Source organism: Haliotis rufescens, unplaced genomic scaffold (genome assembly GCF_023055435.1).
Source record: "Haliotis rufescens isolate VD_foot unplaced genomic scaffold, xgHalRufe1.0.p SCAF_11, whole genome shotgun sequence".
In the NCBI taxonomy this organism is placed as follows: domain Eukaryota; kingdom Metazoa; phylum Mollusca; class Gastropoda; order Lepetellida; family Haliotidae; genus Haliotis; species Haliotis rufescens.
The window spans coordinates 45600281-45621311 of NW_025963791.1; the positions used below are offsets into that span (position 1 = coordinate 45600281).

A 21031-nucleotide genomic window follows, 5' to 3' on the forward strand; every position below is an offset into this window, starting at 1 on the left:
GGTAGACTCTGTGTCTCTCACTATGTGTCTCTGTCAGGCAGGTAGACTGTGACTCTGACAGGCTAGTAGACTATGTGTCTCTGACAGGCAGATGGACTCTGTGTCTCTGACAGACTGTTAGACTTTGTGTTTCTGACAGGCTGTAGACTCTGTGTCTCTGACAGTCAGATGGACTCTGTGTCTCTGACTCTGTGTCTGTGACAGGCTGGTAGACTCTGTGTCTCTGACAACTAGGTAGACTCCGTGTCTGACAGGCTTGTAGACTCTGTGTCTCTGACTGTCAGATGGACTCTGTGTCTCTGACAGGCTGGTAGACTCTGTGTCTCTGACAACTAGGTAGACTCTGTGTCTCTGACAGGTAAGTAGACTCCGAGTAGGGAGAAACCGTGTCTCTGATAGGCAGGTAGACTCTGTGTCTCTGACAGGCAGATAGACTCTTTGTCTCTGACAGGCTGGTAGAAATCCGTGTATCTGACAGGCTGGTAAACTCTGTGTCTCTGACAGGCAGATGGACTGTGTCTCTGACAGGCTGGTAGACTCTGTTTCTCTGACAGGCTGGTAGAAATCCATGTATCTGACAGGCTGGTAAACTCTGTGTCTCTGACAGGGAGGTAGACTCTGTGTCTCTGACAGGTAGGTAGACTCTGTGTCTCTGACAGGCTGATAAACTCTGTGTCTCTGACAGGTAGGTAGACTCTTTGTCTCTGACTATGTGTCTCTGATAGGCTGGTAGACTCTGTGTCTCTCACTATGTGTCTCTGACTCTGTGTCTCTGACAGGTAGGTAGACTCCGTGTCTCTGACAGGCTGGTAGACCCTGTATCTCTCACTATGTGTCTCTGACTCTGTGTCTCTGACAGGCTGGTAGACTCTGTGTCTCTGACAGGCTGGTAGACTGTGTCTCTGACAGGCAGATGGACTCTGTATCTCTCACTATGTGTCTCTGAATCTGTGTCTCTGACAGGTAGGTATACTCTGTGTCTCTGACAGGCTGGTAGACTCTGTGTCTCTGACAGGCTGGTAGACTCTTTGTCTCTGACAGGTAGGTAGACTCTGTGTCTCTGACAGGCTGGTAGACTCTGTGTCTCTTACAGGCTGGTAGACTGTGTCTCTGACAGGCTGGTAGACTCTGTGTCTCTGACAGGTAGGTATACTCTGTGTCTCTGACAGGTAGGTAGACTCTGTGTCTCTGACAGGTATATAGACTCTGTGTCTCTGACAGGCTGGCAGACCCTGTATCAATGTCAATCTTTATTTCGAGTACTGAAAAGGCCATTGGCCTATAGTACATATATACATACAGTAGCAATGGGTGCAATAGGAATTACATATATCGTAACAAAATATCACATCTATAGTGCAGAGGATCTGATGTTCATTGCATGATATATATACATTGAAAGATATTTTGTGACTGTTTCATTTTGGGATGACATGAGGATATAAAATTTGTCTATTCTAGGATTCAGATAAAAATATTTATGTATGTATTCTTTTCTGATATTTGCATACAATGGACAGACTAGCAAAAAATGGTATTCATCTTCTATCTCTTGGCAAGTACAATATTTACACAATCTGTTTTCCCTTGGTATCGCTAAATGTCTACCTTTTTCTATTAGAAGGTCATGAGAACTACATCTGAAACGGGATAGTGCCGTTCGGAATTTCTTAACATTTATATCCAAAAGATATTTTTCGGTCAGAATGAATGATTTAAAACAGGTGTAATGCTTTAACTTATTATGTAAGTTTAGTGAAGAGTACCACTTTTGAAAATACATATCTTTTAGCCTTTGTCTTAAATTATATATAAAACGATCTGGTACTGTTACATGTTGCTCTCTCCAAATGTACTCATACCTGCAAGATTGGAGTATCTTTTTGACACCCGAGGCCCAGTTATTTTTACCTCTGCTATCGTAAAGAATCATCATGTTATAGCATTTCTTTGGGAATCTGGTATTTGGCATTTTAAGCAATTTTATCCAATATTTTATTACTTTTATGTAACTGAATATATACATTGTGTATCTCCCAGATTCCCCGTAAACTGTAACATTTGGAGTGTTGGAATTTACTCCTAGAAATCTTTTATACGCAAATAGATGAACCTTCTCTATTGTATCATAGTTCTCTAGGCCCCAGACTTCAGCACCATAGAGTAAAATAGGACTGATCTTAGTGTCGAAAATCTTAGAGAATGTTTCAAAGCTAATATTTCCAAGGGGTTTTAGGTTTTGTAAAATGCCAATTAAAATCTTTTTGGCTTGTAGTGCGGCTTTGTTGCAATGCAGTGACCAAGTAAGTCGATTTGTAAAATGTACCCCCAAATATTTGTAACTTCTTACAACCTCAAGTTTTTCACCTTTATATAGCCATTTTTCTCGTTTGGATAATTTCCCTCCATTTTTGAAAACTACAACCTTTGTCTTATCGATATTGACCTTCAATTTCCATTTGTTACAATAATACTCAAGTTCATTTATTAACTTTTGAAGTCCAGGTACTGTGCTCGAGAACATAACTATATCATCAGCAAAAAGGAGTAGGAAAAGTTTAATAGTTTCTGGATGGAGTTGGATACCCTCGTTACAATTTTCAGATATTTGTATCAAAAGTTCATTTATGAAAAATGAAAACAGGAATGGACTTAGAATACATCCTTGTCTAACCCCAATATTACAGTAGAAGGAATCAGATAAGGTGTTATTGTTTCGAACACAGACCTTCACATTGTGATATATACAACATAGTAATTTACCAATTTTAGTACTGATACCTTGAGATTTGCAAAGGGACCACAACATGTTTCTGTTAATTGAGTCAAACGCCTTAGCAAAATCAACAAATATAGCATACATTTTTTCTCCTTTTCGTGCTAAATATCTCTGTACAAGTGTCTGCAATACAAATACATTATCAATTGTAGAGTATCCATGCCTGAAACCGGCTTGTGCTTCATCTATCTTATTAAAGGAATCTGTCCAAAATACTAAACGTTTGTGTATAATACTGGTAAAAATCTTACTGAAAACACTCAAAAGAGTTATACCCCTATAGTTATTGGTGACATTAGTTGATCCCTGTTTGTGCAAAGGAATTATTATCCCCAGAGTCCACTGTTCTGGAAAATAAGTCTTTTCAAGCATAACGTTAAAAAGAATTTCAAGGTAGGGGAGGAGAATATCGGACGAATATTTAAAAAATTCAGGAATTAAATTATCTTCACCAGCTGCTTTATTGCTTTTTAAGTTTGCGATGCTTTCTGAAATTTCATTTCTTGTTATAGGTGAATCAAGAATATCTGAAGTTAACTGACAAAAAGAGTTATCAAATACATTCCATTCGTCGATATCAAAACATCTTTCCTCGTTCTCTGTAGAAGTTGAAAACAGATCCCTGAAATAGTTAAACCAATCATCAATTGGAATATTGTTTTGTGTATAACGATTAGTATTTAGCCCTTTAAGAGTGGCCCAAAATTGTTTAGAATCGCGTATACAATGTTCAAGTTTTTCCTGTTTCTCTTTGAAAAAATTCGTTTTCTTTTCTCTGCATACACTATTATATTTATTTCTAATATAATTATACTCATATAATGAGTTATTATCCTTTTTTCTCCTAAAATTGTTTAAATATTTACATCTTTCCTTTTTGAGTAGCTCACATTCACGGTCAAACCACTGTTGACTAGATGTGTTAGAAGTACACACTCTTTTCATGTCGCTTGCTGCCGTGCACAAGGCCTCTGACATGTATCTAACACTTTCGTCTATATTGTGTAACACTTCGTCAACAGCCTTTTCTAATAAAGAGTAGCATTCACTGCTCAACAAGTTATACATAAATTGGTCAGCTTTATCATTGACCCAAACGAATTTGGAAGCCTTCTTATTACCATGAGCTTGCACGGGTTTAGTCTGCACAGAAGTATATAAGCTCGCCATGACAGGAAGATGACAGGATTCCGTGCGTGATACAATGGTGAAATTACAGCATACGTCAAACAACCCAGATGAACAGATTATGTAATCTATGACGCTAGCACCTTGATGGCCAATAAACGTATAGTCTCCAACTTCTGAGTCTGACCCACATCTTCCATTCATGACCCTGTATCTCTCACTATGTGTCTCTGACTCTGTGTCTCTGACAGGCTGGTAGACTCTGTGTCTCTGACAGGCAGATGGACTCTGTATCTCTCACTATGTGTCTCTGACTCTGTGTCTCTGACAGGCAGGTAGACTGTGTCTCTGACAGGCTGGTAGACTCTGTGTCTCTGACAGTCAGATGGACTCTGTGTCTCTGACTCTGTGTCTCTGACAGGCTGGTAGACTCTGTGTCTCTGACAACTAGGTAGACTCTGTGTCTCTGACAGGTAGGTAGACTCCGTGTCTGACAGGCTTGTAGACTCTGTGTCTCTGACATGTAGGGAGAATCCGTGTCTCTGATAGGCAGGTAGACTCTGTGTCTCTGACAGGCAGATGGACTCTGTATCTCTGACAGGCAGATGGACTCTGTATCTCTCACTATGTGTCTCTGACAGGCTGGTAGACTCTTTGTCTCTGACAGGCTGGTAGACTGTGTCTCTGACAGGCTGGTAGACTCTGTATCTCTGACAGGCAGATGGACTCTGTATCTATCACTATGTGTCTCTGACTCTGTGTCTCTGACAGGCAGGTAGACTGTGTCTCTGACAGGCTGGTAGACTCTGTATCTCTGACAGGCAGATGGACTCTGTATCTATCACTATGTGTCTCTGACTCTGTGTCTCTGACAGGCAGGTAGACTGTGTCTCTGACAGGCTGGTAGAAATCCATGTATCTGACAGGCTGGTAAACTCTGTGTCTCTGACAGGGAGGTAGACTCTGTGTCTCTCACTATGTGTCTCTGACTCTGTGTCTCTGACAGGCTGATAAACGCTGTGTCTCTGACAGGTAGGTAGACTCTGTGTCTCTGACTATGTGTCTCTGATAGGCTGGTAGACTCTGTGTCTCTCACTATGTGTCTCTGACTCTGTGTCTCTGACAGGTAGGTAGACTCCGTGTCTCTGACAGGCTGATAGACTCCTTGTCTCTGACAGGCAGGTAGACTGTGTCTCTGACAGGCTGGTAGACTCTGTGTCTCTGACAGTCAGATGGACTCTGTGTCTCTGACAGGCAGATGGACTCTGTATCTCTGACAGGCAGATGGACTCTGTATCTCTCACTATGTGTCTCTGACAGGCTGGTAGACTCTTTGTCTCTGACAGGCTGGTAGACTGTGTCTCTGACAGGCTGGTAGACTCTGTATCTATCACTATGTGTCTCTGACTCTGTGTCTCTGACAGGTAGGTAGACTCCGTGTCTCTGACAGGCTGATAAACGCTGTGTCTCTGACAGGTAGGTAGACTCTGTGTCTCTGACTATGTGTCTCTGATAGGCTGGTAGACTCTGTGTCTCTCACTATGTGTCTCTGACTCTGTGTCTCTGACAGGTAGGTAGACTCCGTGTCTCTGACAGGCTGATAGACTCCTTGTCTCTGACAGGCAGGTAGACTGTGTCTCTGACAGGCTGGTAGACTCTGTGTCTCTGACAGTCAGATGGACTCTGTGTCTCTGACAGGCAGATGGACTCTGTATCTCTGACAGGCAGATGGACTCTGTATCTCTCACTATGTGTCTCTGACAGGCTGGTAGACTCTTTGTCTCTGACAGGCTGGTAGACTGTGTCTCTGACAGGCTGGTAGACTCTGTATCTATCACTATGTGTCTCTGACTCTGTGTCTCTGACAGGCAGGTAGACTGTGTCTCTGACAGGCTGGTAAACTGTGTTTCTCTGACAGGCTGGTAGAAATCCATGTATCTGACAGGCTGGTAAACTCTGTGTCTCTGACAGGCAGATGGACTGTGTCTCTGACAGGCTGGTAGACTCTGTTTCTCTGACAGGCTGGTAGAAATCCATGTCTCTGACAGGCTGGTAAACTCTGTGTCTCTGACAGGGAGGTAGACTCTGTGTCTCTGACAGGTAGGTAGACTCCGTGTCTCTGACAGGCTGATAAACGCTGTGTCTCTGACAGGTAGGTAGACTCTGTGTCTCTGACTATGTGTCTCTGATAGGCTGGTAGACTCTGTGTCTCTCACTATGTGTCTCTGACTCTGTGTCTCTGACAGGTAGGTAGACTCCGTGTCTCTGACAGGCTGATAGACTCCTTGTCTCTGACAGGCAGGTAGACTCTGTGTATCTGACAGTCAGATGGACTCTGTGTCTCTGACAGGCTGGTAGACTTTGTGTGTCTGACAGGTAGGTAGACTGTGTCTCTGATAGGTAAGGAGAATCCGTGTCTCTGATATGCTGGAAGACTCTGTGTCTCTGACAGTTAGGTAGACTCCGTGTCTCTGACAAGCAGGTAGACTCTGTGTCTATCTGGGTGTGTGACAGGGTTACTACTGACGCTCTATCTTGGCATGTCACATGGTTACTAGTGAGGCTCGATCTGGGTGTGTTTCAGGGTTACTACTGAGGCTGTATCTGGGTGTGTGACAGGGTTACTACTGAGGCTGTATCTGGGTGTGTGACAGGGTTACTACTGAGGCTGTATCTGGGTGTGTTTCAGGGTTACTACTGAGGTTGTATCTGGGTGTGTGACGGGGTTACTACTGAGGCTGTATCAGGGTGTGTTTCAGGGTTACTGCTGAGTCTGTATCTGGGCTTGTGACGGGGTTACTACTGAGGCTCAGTCTGGGTGTGTGACAGGGTTACTGCTGAGGCTGTATCTGGGCGTGTGACAGGGTTACTACTGAGGCTCAGTCTGGGTGTGTTTCAGGGTTACTGCTGAGGCTGTATCTGGGCTTGTGATGGGGTTACTACTGAGGCTCTATCTGGGTGTGTTTCAGGGTTACTGCTGAGGCTGTATAAGGGCGTGTGACAGGGTTACTACTGAGGCTCAGTCTGGGCGTGTGACAGGGTTACTACTGAGGCTCTATGTGGGTGTGTTTCAGGGTTACTACTGAGGCTGTATCTGGGCTTGTGACGGGGTTACTACTGAGGCTCAGTCTGGGTGTGTGACAGGGTTACTACTGAGGCTCTATCTGGGTGTGTGACAGGGTTACTACTGAGGCTGTATCTGGGCTTGTGACGGGGTTACTACTGAGGCTAAGTCTGGGTGTGTGACAGGGTTACTACTGAGGCTCTATCTGGGTGTGTGACAGGGTTACTACTGAGGCTGTATCTGGGCTTGTGACAGGGTTACTACTGAGCCTGTATCTGGACTTGTGACGGGGTTACTACTGAGGCTCAGTCTGGGTGGGTGACAGGGTTACTACTGAGGCTCAGTCTGGGTGTGTGACATGGTTTTTGCTGAGGCTCTATCTGGGCTTGTGACAGGGTTACTACTGAGGTTGTATCTGGGCTTGTGACGGGGTTACTACTGAGGCTCAGTCTGGGTGTGTGACAGGGTTACTACTGAGGCTGTATCTGGGCTTGTGAGGGGGTTACTACTGAGGCTCAGTCTGGGTGTGTGACAGGGTTACTACTGAGTCTGTATCTGGGTGTGCGACAGGGTTACTACTGAGGCTCTATCTGAGCGTGTGACAGGGTTACTACTGAGGCTCTATCTGGGTGTGTGACAGGGTTACTACTGAGGCTGTATCTGGGCTTGTGACGGGGTTACTACTGAGGCTCAGTCTGGGTGTGTGACAGTGTTTTTGCTGAGGCTGTATCTGGGTGTGTGACAGGGTTACTACTGAGGCTGTATCTGGGCTTGTGACAGGGTTACTACTGAGGCTCAGTCTGGGCTTGTGACGGGGTTACTACTGAGGCTCAGTCTGGGCGTGTGACAGGGTTACTACTGAGGCTCTATGTGGGTGTGTTTCAGGGTTACTGCTGAGGCTGTATCTGGGCTTGTGACGGGGTTACTACTGAGGCTGTATCTGGGCTTGTGACGGGGTTACTACTGAGGCTCAGTCTGGGCGTGTGACAGGGTTACTACTGAGGCTCAGTCTGGGTGTGTGACAGGGTTACTACTGAGGCTCTATCTGGGTGTGTGACAGGGTTACTACTGAGGCTGTATCTGGGCTTGTGAGGGGGTTACTACTGAGGCTCAGTCTGGGTGTGTGACAGGGTTACTACTTAGTCTGTATCTGGGTGTGCGACAGGGTTACTACTGAGGCTCTATCTGAGCGTGTGACAGGGTTACTACTGAGGCTGTATCTGGGTGTGTGACGGGGTTACTACTGAGGCTCTATCTGGGCGTGTGACAGGGTTACTACTGAGGCTCAGTCTGGGTGTGTGACAGGGTTTTTGCTGAGGCTCTACCTGGGCGTGTGACAGGGTTTTTGCTGAGGCTCTTTCTTGATGTGTGACAAGTTTTCTATTCAGTGTCTATCTGGATGTGTGACAGGGTTACTACTGAGGGTCTATCTGGGCGTGTGACAGAGTTTTTGCTGAGGCTCTATCTGGATGTGTGACAGGGTTACTACTGAGGCACTACCTGGGCCTGTGACAGGGTTACTACTGAGGGTCTATCTGGGCATGTGACAGGGTTTTTGCTGAGGCTGTATCTGGATATGTGACAGGGTTACTACTGACGCTCTATCTGGGCTTGTGACGGGGTTACTACTGAGGCTCAGTCTGGGCGTGTGACAGGGTTACTACTGAGGCTCTATCTGGGCATGTGACAGGGTTTTTGCTGAGGCTGTATCTGGATATGTGACAGGGTTACTACTGACGCTCTATCTGGGCTTGTGACGGGGTTACTACTGAGGCTCAGTCTGGGCGTGTGACGGGGTTACTACTGAGGCTCAGTCTGGGCTTGTGATGGGGTTACTACTGAGGCTCAGTCTGGGCGTGTGACAGGGTTACTACTGAGGCTCAGTCTGGGCGTGTGACAGGGTTACTACTGAGGCTCAGTCTGGGCTTGTGACGGGGTTACTACTGAGGCTCAGTCTGGGCGTGTGACAGGGTTACTACTGAGGCTCAGTCTGGGCGTGTGACAGGGTTACTACTGAGGCTCAGTCTGGGCTTGTGACGGGGTTACTACTGAGGCTCAGTCTGGGCGTGTGACGGGGTTACTACTGAGGCTCAGTCTGGGCTTGTGACGGGGTTACTACTGACGCTCTATCTGGGCTTGTGACGGGGTTACTACTGAGGCTCAGTCTGGGCGTGTGACAGGGTTACTACTGAGGCTCAGTCTGGGCTTGTGACGGGGTTACTACTGAGGCTCAGTCTGGGCGTGTGACAGGGTTACTACTGAGGCTCTATCTGGGCATGTCACAGTCCTAGAATATTGTCAAGTCGTCATGTGTTCCTATGTTGCAGCCTGACTGTGAGCCTCAAGTCCCATCAGGTCATGGACAATGTTCATATCCGCCATATTGTCATACATGAGTGTGAATCAAAGATGATGATGAATGTAGCTCACCTGAACTTTGTGACTTGGCCAGACCACGGGGTTCCGGACACGGCACTGCCCCTCCTGCAGGTGAGAATACGAGTACCTCTACATAGAACCATGTTTGTTGCCATTAGCTACTGTATTCAATGTAATAAGCACACAGGGCGCTCTCAAACTTTGAAATAGGGGGCTCTTATTAGAATATTATTTTTGTGAAAAAAAAAATTTGAAAGTTTATATACGACAGATATATTTTTCCAGAATTTAACTGCCCATAATTAAGTGTGCATATGACACACGACTGCGTATTATAGACGAATAAATAAGTTTTGTTTGGGTTTGTTCACTTGCCAATATATTTGCAAATATCGCTGTGGGCGCTTATTAAAGCAGGGCACTTATTACGTCGATTATGGTATTTGAAAATGTAATGTGAATAAAGTGACTCTACATGTATAGGCAGCTGATCAACTCTCCCAGCTGTCTATAGTCAGCACATGTATATGGCAGCTGATCAACTCTCCCAGCTGTCTATAGTCAGTACATGTATAGGCAGCTGATCAACTCTCCCAGCTGTCTATAGTCAGCACATGTATATGGCAGCTGATCAACTCTCCCAGCTGTCTATAGTCAGTACATGTATAGGCAGCTGATCAAGTCTCCCAGCTGTCTATAGTCAGTACATGTATATGGCAGCTGATCAACTCTCCCAGCTGTCTATAGTCAGTACATGTATATGGCAGCTGATCAACTCTCCCAGCTGTCTATAGTCAGTACATGTATATGGCAGCTGATCAACTCTCCCAGCTGTCTATAGTCAGTACATGTATAGGCAGCTGATCAACTCTCCCAGCTGTCTATAGTCAGCACATGTATATGGCAGCTGATCAACTCTCCCAGCTGTCTATAGTCAGTACATGTATAGGCAGCTGATCAACTCTCCCAGCTGTCTATAGTCAGCACATGTATATGGCAGCTGATCAACTCTCCCAGCTGTCTATAGTCAGCACATGTATATGGCAGCTGATCAAGTCTCCCAGCTGTCTATAGTCAGTACATGTAAATAGCCACTGATCAACTCTCCCAGCTGTCTATAGTCAGTACATGTATATGGCAGCTGATCAACTCTCCCAGCTGTCTACAGTCAGTACATGTATAGGCAGCTGATCAACTCTCCCATATTGTATAGGTCAGAACGTAGTTGCTGCAGTGTGTGGTGTTGACGTGGTGAGTTGTATAGGTCAGAACGTAGTTGCTGCAGTGTGTGGTGTTGACGTGGTGTGTTGTATAGGTGCGAACGTAGTTGCTGCAGTGTGTTGTGTTGACGTGGTGAGTTGTATAGGTCAGAACGTTGTTGCTGCAGTGTGTTGTGTTGATGTGGTGTGTTGTATAGGTCAGAACATAGTTGCTGCAGTGTGTTGTGTTGATGTGGTGAGTTGTATGGGGCAGAACGTTGTTGCTGCAGTGTGTTGTGTTGATGTGGTGTGTTGTATAGGTCAGAACGTAGTTGCTGCCGTGTGTTGTGTTGTGTTGTATAGGTCAGAACATTGTTGCTGTAGTGTGTTGTGTTGATGTGGTGTGTTGTATAGCTCAGAACATAGTTGCTGCAGTGTGTTGTGTTGATGTGGTGTGTTGTATAGGTCAGAACGTTGTTGCTGCAGTGTGTTGTGTTGATGTGGTGTTTTGTATAGGTCAGAACATAGTTGCTGCAGTGTGTTGTGTTGATGTGGTGAGTTGTATGGGGCAGAACGTTGTTGCTGCAGTGTGTTGTGTTGATGTGGTGTGTTGTATAGGTAAGAACGTTGTTGCTGCCGTGTGTTGTGTTGTGTTGTATAGGTCAGAACGTTGTTGCTGTAGTGTGTTGTGTTGATGTGGTGTGTTGTATAGGTCAGAACGTTGTTGCTGCAGTGTGTTGTGTTGTTGTAAAGTGTTGATGAGAGTTGATGTTAAGTGTTGTGGTTGCAGTATCTCCAGCTGATCAAACCTGTAGTCAGTTGTGTTGTGTTGATGTGGCGTGTTGTATAGGTCAGAACGTTGTTGCTGCAGTGTGTTGTGTTGACGTGGTGCGTTGTATAGGTTAGAACGTTGTTGCTGCAGTGTGTTGTGTTCATGTGGTGTGTTGTATAGGTCAGAACGTTGTTGCTGCCGTGTGTTGTGTTGTGTTGTATAGGTCAGAACGTTGTTGCTGTAGTGTGTTTTGTTGACGTGGTGCGTTGTATAGGTTAGAACGTTGTTGCTGCAGTGTGTTGTGTTCATGTGGTGTGTTGTATAGGTCAGAACGTTGTTGCTGCAGTGTGTTGTGTTGACGTGGTGCGTGTATAGGTTAGAACGTTGTTGCTGCAGTGTGTTGTGTTGACGTGGTGTGTTGTATAGGTCAGAACGTTGTTGCTGCAGTGTGTTGTGTTGACGTGGTGAGTTGTATAGGTCAGAACGTTGTTGCTGCAGTGTGTTGGGTTCACATGGTGAGTTGTATAGGTTAGAACGTTGTTGCTGCAGTGTGTTTTGTTGACATGGTGTGTTGTATAGGTCAGAACGTAGTTGCTGCAGTGTGTTGTGTTGACGTGGTGAGTTGTATAGGTTAGAACGTTGTTGCTGCAGTGTGTTTTGTTGACGTGGTGAGTTGTATAGGTTAGAACGTTGTTGCTGCAGTGTGTTTTGTTGACATGGTGTGTTGTATAGGTCAGAACGTAGTTGCTGCAGTGTGTTGTGTTGACGTGGTGAGTTGTATAGGTTAGAACGTTGTTGCTGCAGTGTGTTTTGTTGACATGGTGTGTTGTATAGGTTAGAACGTTGTTGCTGCAGTGTGTTTTGTTGACGTGGTGTGTTGTATAGGTCAGAACGTTGTTGCTGCAGTGTGTTGAGTTCACATGGTGAGTTGTATACGTTAGAACGTTGTTGCTGCAGTGTGTTGTGTGACGTGGTGTGTTGTATAGGTCAGAACATAGTTGCTGCAGTGTGTTGTGTTGAAGTGGTGTGTTGTATAGGTCAGAACGTTGTTGCTGCAGTGTGTTGTGTTGACGTGGTGAGTTGTATAGGTCAGAACGTAGTTGCTGCAGTGTGTGGTGTTGACGTGGTGTGTTGTATAGGTGAGAACGTAGTTGCTGCAGTGTGTTGTGTTGATGTGGCGTGTTGTATAGGTCAGAACGTTGTTGCTGCAGTGTGTTGTGTTGACGTGGTGTGTTGTATAGGTCAGAACGTAGTTGCTGCAGTGTGTTGTGTTGACGTGGTGAGTTGTATGGGTCAGAACGTAGTTGCTGCAGTGTGTGGTGTTGACGTGGTGTGTTGTATAGGTGAGAACGTAGTTGCTGCAGTGTGTTGTGTTGATGTGGTGAGTTGTATGGGTCAGAACGTAGTTGCTGCAGTGTGTGGTGTTGACGTGGTGTGTTGTATAGGTGAGAACGTAGTTGCTGCAGTGTGTTGTGTCGATGTGGCGTGTTGTATAGGTCAGAACGTTGTTGCTGCAGTGTGTTGTGTTGATGTGGTGTGTTGTATAGGTCAGAACATAGTTGCTGCAGTGTGTTGTGTTGTGTTGTATAGGTCAGAACGTTGTTGCTGTAGTGTGTTGTGTTGATGTGGTGTGTTGTATAGGTCAGAACATAGTTGCTGCAGTGTGTTGTGTTGTGTTGTATAGGTCAGAACGTTGTTGCTGCAGTGTGTGGTGTGGACGTGGTGTGTTGTATAGGTCAGAACGTAGTTGCTGCAGTGTGTTGTGTTGACGTGGTGCGTTCTATAGGTCAGAACGTTGTTGCTGTAGTGTGTTGTGTTGATGTGGTGTGTTGTATAGGTTAGAACGTAGTTGCTGCAGTGTGTTGTGTTGTTGTAGAGTGTTGATGAGAGTTGATGTTAAGTGTTGTTGTTGCAGTATCTCCAGCTGATGCACCTCTACCATCACAGCGGTCCCATACTCCTCCACTGCAGTGCAGGCATCGGACGCACTGGCTCCCTCATCACCATCGACACCACCCTCGCTCACATAGAGTCCAACTTGAAGGTTGTATGTTTTTGTCTTTGTTGCCCATAAATAAATACTTCTCACATGAATATATATATATAGAGAGAGAGATGTATCTATTTAGGTAAGATGTATTTATTCATGCTAAAAAAATAAATAAATACTTCTCACATGAATATATATATATATATATATATAGATGTATCTATTTAGGTAAGATGTATTTATTCATGCTAAAAAAATAAATAAATACTTCTCACATGAATATGTATATATATACATCATGAATATATGTCATGAATAAATATATCTCACATAAATAAATATATACATATATATATATCACATGAATAAATACATCTTCAATGTATATCTCGTCTTCATTAATACATCTCTCATACATCTCACACACACATATATATATATATCATGAATAAATACATCTTACCTAAATAAATATATCTAACATTGATATATATATATATATCTCATCTTCATAAATACATCTCACATAAATATATATACATCTCACTTAAATAAATACTTCGCATAAGTATATATATATCTCATGAATATATACATCTCACCAAAATAAATACATCTCACATAAATAAATACATCTCACATAAATATTTATGTCTTAAATAAACATATATACATCTCACATGAATAGATACATCTCACATAAATAAATACATCTCACATAAATAAATACATCTCACATGATTAAATACATCTTACCTAAGTAAATACTTCTCGTATGAATAAATACATCTCACATAAATAAATACATGATCTTTAGATTTTGATGATGTCAGTCACTGGATAGTCTGGTCGAGACTGAGTGCTTTACATACCCGTGTCATACAGCTGGAATATTGCTGAGTGTTGCTTTAAGCATCAAGCAAACAAACAAACAAACTTGATCTTGAAACTTGGCTTACGACCAATTATATAAGGTACATAAGTGTGTGCCTCTCATTTCTTTGATACCAACATTTTACTCCTGTTTGTTGTTTAAGTCAGTTTGCAACTTACTGTAGCCTACAATGAGTACCAGGATACCAACATTTTACTCCTGTTTGTTGTTTAAGTCAGTTTGCAACTTACTGTAGCCTACAATGAGTACCAGGATACCAACATTTTACTCCTGTTTGTTGTTTAAGTCAGTTTACAACTTACTGTAGCCTACAACGAGTACCAGGATACCAACATTTTACTCCTGTTTGTTGTTTAAGTCAGTTTGCAACTTACTGTAGCCTACAATGAGTACCAGGATACCAACATTTTACTCCTGTTTGTTGTTTAAGTCAGTTTACAACTTACTGTAGCCTACAATGAGTACCAGGATACCAACATTTTACTCCTGTTTGTTGTTTAAGTCAGTTTGCAACTTACTGTAGCCTACAATGAGTACCAGGATACCAACATTTACTCCTGTTTGTTGTTTAAGTCAGTTTGCAACTTACTGTAGCCTACAATGAGTACCAGGATACCAACATTTTACTCCTGTTTGTTGTTTAAGTCAGTTTACAACTTAATGTAGCCTACAATGAGTACCAGGATACCAACATTTTACTCCTGTTTGTTGTTTAAGTCAGTTTGCAACTTACTGTAGCCTACAATGAGTACCAGGATACCAACATTTTACTCCTGTTTGTTGTTTAAGTCAGTTTGCAACTTACTGTAGCCTACAACGAGTACCAGGATACCAACATTTTACTCCTGTTTGTTGTTTAAGTCAGTTTACAACTTACTGTAGCCTACAATGAGTACCAGGATACCAACATTTTACTCCTGTTTGTTGTTTAAATCAGTTTACAACTTACTGTAGCCTACAATGAGTACCAGGATACCAACATTTTACTCCTGTTTGTTGTTTAAGTCAGTTTACAACTTACTGTAGCCTACAATGAGTACCAGGATACCAACATTTTACTCCTGTTTGTTGTTTAAGTCAGTTTGCAACTTACTGTAGCCTACAATGAGTACCAGGATACCAACATTTTACTCCTGTTTGTTGTTTAAGTCAGTTTACAACTTACTGTAGCCTAAACTGAGAACCAGGATACCAACATTTTACTCCTGTTTGTTGTTTAAGTCAGTTTGCAACTTACTGTAGCCTACAATGAGTACCAGGATACCAACATTTTACTCCTGTTTGTTGTTTAAGTCAGTTTACAACTTACTGTAGCCTAAACTGAGAACCAGGATACCAACATTTTACTCCTGTTTGTTGTTTAAGTCAGTTTACAACTTACTGTAGCCTACAATGAGTACCAGGATACCAACATTTAATTCCTGTTTGTTGTTTAAGTCAGTTTACAACTTACTGTAGCCTACATTGAGTACCAGGATACCAACATTTTACTCCTGTTTGTTGTTTAAGTCAGTTTACAACTTACTGTAGCCTAAACTGAGAACCAGGATACCAACATTTTACTCCTGTTTGTTGTTTAAGTCAGTTTACAACTTACTGTAGCCTACAATGAGTACCAGGATACCAACATTTTACTCCTGTTTGTTGTTTAAGTCAGTTTGCAACTTACTGTAGCCTACAATGAGTACCAGGATACCAACATTTTACTCCTGTTTGTTGTTTAAGTCAGTTTGCAACTTACTGTAGCCTACAATGAGTACCAGGATACCAACATTTTACTCCTGTTTGTTGTTTAAGTCAGTTTACAACTTACTGTAGCCTACAATGAGTACCAGGATACCAACATTTTACTCCTGTTTGTTGTTTAAGTCAGTTTGCAACTTACTGTAGCCTACAATGAGTACCAGGATACCAACATTTTACTCCTGTTTGTTGTTTAAGTCAGTTTGCAACTTACTGTAGCCTACAATGAGTACCAGGATACCAACATTTTACTCCTGTTTGTTGTTTAAGTCAGTTTACAACTTACTGTAGCCTACAATGAGTACCAGGATACCAACATTTTACTCCTGTTTGTTGTTTAAATCAGTTTACAACTTACTGTAGCCTACAATGAGTACCAGGATACCAACATTTTACTCCTGTTTGTTGTTTAAGTCAGTTTACAACTTACTGTAGCCTACAATGAGTACCAGGATACCAACATTTTACTCCTGTTTGTTGTTTAAGTCAGTTTGCAACTTACTGTAGCCTACAATGAGTACCAGGATACCAACATTTTACTCCTGTTTGTTGTTTAAGTCAGTTTGCAGCTTACTGTAGCCTACAATGAGTACCAGGATACCAACATTTTACTCCTGTTTGTTGTTTAAGTCAGTTTGCAACTTACTGTAGCCTTCAATGAGTACCAGGATACCAACATTTTACTCCTGTTTGTTGTTTAAGTCAGTTTGCAGCTTACTGTAGCCTACAATGAGTACCAGGATACCAACATTTTACTCCTGTTTGTTGTTTAAGTCAGTTTGCAACTTACTGTAGCCTACAATGAGTACCAGGATACCAACATTTTACTCCTGTTTGTTGTTTAAGTCAGTTTGCAACTTACTGTAGCCTACAATGAGTACCAGGATACCAACATTTTACTCCTGTTTGTTGTTTAAGTCAGTTTACAACTTACTGTAGCCTAAACTGAGCACCAGGATACCAACAACAAAACAGCTGTGTGAGAAAAGGCAGGAGAGGAACAGCAAAGTTATCAACTCTCCTCGAAATGTTTCTTTGCTTGATCTGGCCACAATGTAACTCCCTATTTTATTTTATTTTCAGTTTGATATATTTAACATAGTTAGTGATCTACGCAGACAAAGATGTGGAATGATCCAGACCAAGGTGAGTAGACCATCATGAAGGAAGATTGTCCTTTTCCTTCATACAATCCATAATGTGTAGCTCATGTGGCTTCACTGTTATGAGATAGGTTCACTTTGGCTTCACTGTTATATGATAGGTTCACTTTGGCTTCACTGTTATATGATAGGTTCACTTTGGCTTCACTGTTATATGATAGGTTCACTTTGGCTTCACTGTTATTATGTGATAGGTTCACTGTTGCTTCACTGTTATGAGATAGGTTCACTTTGGCCTCACTGTTATATGATAGGTTCTCTTTGGCTTCACTGTTATGTGATAGGTTCACTTTGGTTTCACTGTTATGTGATAGGTTCACTGTGGCTTCACTGTTTTGTGATAGGTTCACTGTGGCTTCACTGTTATGTGATAGGTTCATTGTGGCTTCAGTGTTGTTATATGATAGGTTCTCTTTGGCTTCACTGTTATGTGATAGGTTCACTGTGGCTTCACTGTTATGTGATAGGTTCACTGTGGCTTCAATGTTATGTGATAGGTTCACTGTGGCTTCACTGTTATGTGATAGGTTCACTGTGGCTTCACTGTTATGTGATAGGTTCACATTGGCTTCACTGTAATGTGATAGGTCCACTGTGGCTTCAATGTTATGTGATAGGTTCACATTGACTTCACTGTTATGTGATAGGTTCACTTTGGCTTCACTGTTATATGATAGGTTCACTTTGGCTTCAGTGTTGTTTTGTGATAGGTTCACTGTGGCTTCACTGTTATGTGATAGGTTCACATTGGCTTCACTGTTATTATGTGATAGGTTTACTGTGGCTTCACTGTTGAAAAGTGATTGGTTCACTTTGGTTTCACTGTTCTAAAGTGATAGGTTCACTTTGGCTTCACTGTTGTTATGTCATAGGTTCACTGTGGCTTCACTGTTATGTGATAGGTTCACTGTGGCTTCACTGTTATGTGATACGTTCACTTTGGCTCCACTGTTATGTCATAGGTTCATTGTGGCTTCAGTGTTGTTATGTGATAGGTGCACTGTGGCTTCACTGTTATGTGATAGGTTCACATTGGCTTCACTGTAATGTGATAGGTCCACTGTGGCTTCAATGTTATGTGATAGGTTCACATTGACTTCACTGTTATGTGATAGGTTCACTTTGGCTTCACTGTTATATGATAGGTTCACTTTGGCTTCAGTGTTGTTTTGTGATAGGTTCACTGTGGCTTCACTGTTATGTGATAGGTTCACATTGGCTTCACTGTAATGTGATAGGTTCACTGTGGCTTCACTGTTATATGATAGGTTCACTTTGGCTTCACTGTTATTATGTGATAGGTTCACTGTTGCTTCACTGTTATGAGATAGGTTCACTTTGGCTTCACTGTTATATGATAGGTTCTCTTTGGCTTCACTGTTATGTGATAGGTTCACTTTGGTTTCACTGTTATGTGATAGGTTCACATTGGCTTCACTGTTATTATGTGATAGGTTTACTGTGGCTTCACTGTTATGTGATAGGTTCATTGTGGCTTCAGTGTTGTTATATGATAGGTTCTCTTTGGCTTCACTGTTATGTGATAGGTTCACTGTGGCTTCACTGTTATGTGATAGGTTCACTGTGGCTTCACTGTTATGTGATAGGTTCACTGTGGCTTCACTGTTATGTGATAGGTTCATTGTGGCTTCAGTGTTGTTATATGATAGGTTCTCTTTGGCTTCACTGTTATGTGATAGGTTCACTGTGGCTTCACTGTTATGTGATAGGTTCACTGTGGCTTCAATGTTATGTGATAGGTTCACTGTGGCTTCACTGTTATGTGATAGGTTCATTGTGGCTTCAGTGTTGTTATATGATAGGTTCTCTTTGGCTTCACTGTTATGTGATAGGTTCACTTTGGCTTCACTGTTATGTGATAGGTTCACTGTGGCTTCACTGTTATGTGATAGGTTCACTGTGGCTTCACTGTTATGTGATAGGTTCACTGTGGCTTCACTGTTATGTGATAGGTTCACATTGGCTTCACTGTTATTATGTGATAGGTTTACTGTGGCTTCACTGTTGAAAAGTGATTGGTTCACTTTGGTTTCACTGTTCTAAAGTGATAGGTTCACTTTGGCTTCACTGTTGTTATGTCATAGGTTCACTGTGGCTTCACTGTTATGTGATATGTTCACTTTGGCTTCACTGTTATATGATAGGTTCACTTTGGCTTCAGTGTTGTTATGTGATAGGTGCACTGTGGCTTCACTGTTATGTGATAGGTTCACATTGGCTTCACTGTAATGTGATAGGTGCACTGTGGCTTCACTGTTATGTGATAGGTTCACTTTGGCTTCACTGTTATGTGATAGGTGCACTGTGGCTTCACTGTTATGTGATAGGTTCACATTGGCTTCACTGTAATGTGATAGGTTCACTGTGGCTTCACTGTTATGTGATAGGTTCACATTGACTTCACTGTTATGTGATAGGTTCACTTTGGCTTCACTGTTATGTGATAGGTTCACTTTGGCTTCACTGTTATGTGATAGGTTCACTGTGGCTTCACTGTAATGTGATAGGTGCACTGTGGCTTCACTGTTATGTGATAGGTTCACTGTGGCTTCACTGTTATGTGATAGGTTCACTGTGGCTTCACTGTTATGTGATAGGTTCACATTGACTTCACTGTTATGTGATAGGTTCACTTTGGCTTCAGTGTTGTTATGTGATAGGTGCACTGTGGCTTCACTGTTATGTGATAGGTTCACATTGGCTTCACTGTAATGTGATAGGTTCACTGTGGCTTCACTGTTATGTGATAGGTTCACATTGGCTTCACTGTTATGTGATAGGTTCACTTTGGCTTCACTGTTATATGATAGGTTCACTTTGGCTTCAGTGTTGTTTTGTGATAGGTTCACTGTGGCTTCACTGTTATGTGATAGGTTCACATTGACTTCACTGTTATTATGTGATAGGTTTACTGTGGCTTCACTGTTGAAAAGTGATAGGTTCACTGTTGCTTCACTGTTATGTGATAGGTTCACTTTGGCTTCACTGTTATTATGTGATAGGTTCACTTTGGCTTCACTGTTATTATGTGATAGGTTCACTGTGGCTTCACTTTTATGTGATAGGTTCACTTTGGCTTCACTGTTATATGATAGGTTCACTGTTGCTTCACTGTTATGTGATAGGTTCACTTTGGCTTCAGTGTTGTTTTGTGATAGGTTCACTGTGGCTTCACTGTTATGTGATAGGTTCACATTGACTTCACTGTTATTATGTGATAGGTTTACTGTGGCTTCACTGTTGAAAAGTGATAGGTTCACTGTTGCTTCACTGTTATGTGATAGGTTCACTTTGGCTTCACTGTTATTATGTGATAGGTTCACTTTGGCTTCACTGTTATTATGTGATAGGTTCACTGTGGCTTCACTTTTATGTGATAGGTTCACTTTGGCTTCACTGTTATATGATAGGTTCACTTTGGCTTCACTGTTATGTGATAGGTTCACTGTGGCTTCACTGTTATGTGATAGGTTCACTTTGGCTTCACTGTTATTATGTGATAGGTTCACTGTGGCTTCACTTTTATGTGATAGGTTCACTTTGGCTTCACTGTTTTATGATAGGTTCACTGTTGCTTCACTGTTATGTAATAGGTTCACTGTGGCTTCACTGTTATGTGATAGGTTCACATTGGCTTCACTGTAATGTGATAGGTTCACTGTTGCTTCACTGTTATGTGATAGGTTCACTTTGGCTTCACTGTTATTATGTGATAGGTTCACTGTTGCTTCACTGTTATGTGATAGGTTCACTTTGGCTTCACTGTTATATGATAGGTTCACTTTGGCTTCACTGTTATATGATAGGTTCACTTTGGCTTCACTGTTATAATGTGATAGCTCATTTGGCTCAAATACACTTAACTCCTATAGGAACACAATATCTATAAACATTTGTG

At 42.4% G+C, this 21031-nt stretch overlaps 1 protein-coding gene across 4 annotated transcripts in view; it reads left to right on the forward strand.

The window, feature by feature from the left end:
- LOC124121061 (tyrosine-protein phosphatase non-receptor type 13-like) overlaps positions 1-21031 on the forward strand; it is a 155918-nt gene that overhangs the window by 131032 nt on the left and 3855 nt on the right. For 2 of the 4 annotated variants that reach the window (XM_046484009.2, XM_046484010.2), the window contains exons 37-39: positions 9299-9461; positions 13237-13365; positions 17033-17095. In XM_046484009.2, the coding sequence (XP_046339965.1) occupies positions 9299-9461; positions 13237-13365; positions 17033-17095 (355 nt within the window). Of the gene's footprint in view, positions 1-9298; positions 9462-11339; positions 11415-13236; positions 13366-17032; positions 17096-21031 lie in introns of those variants that run through there. The other 2 variants (XM_048392843.1, XM_046484011.2) reach the window with 2 other exon arrangements.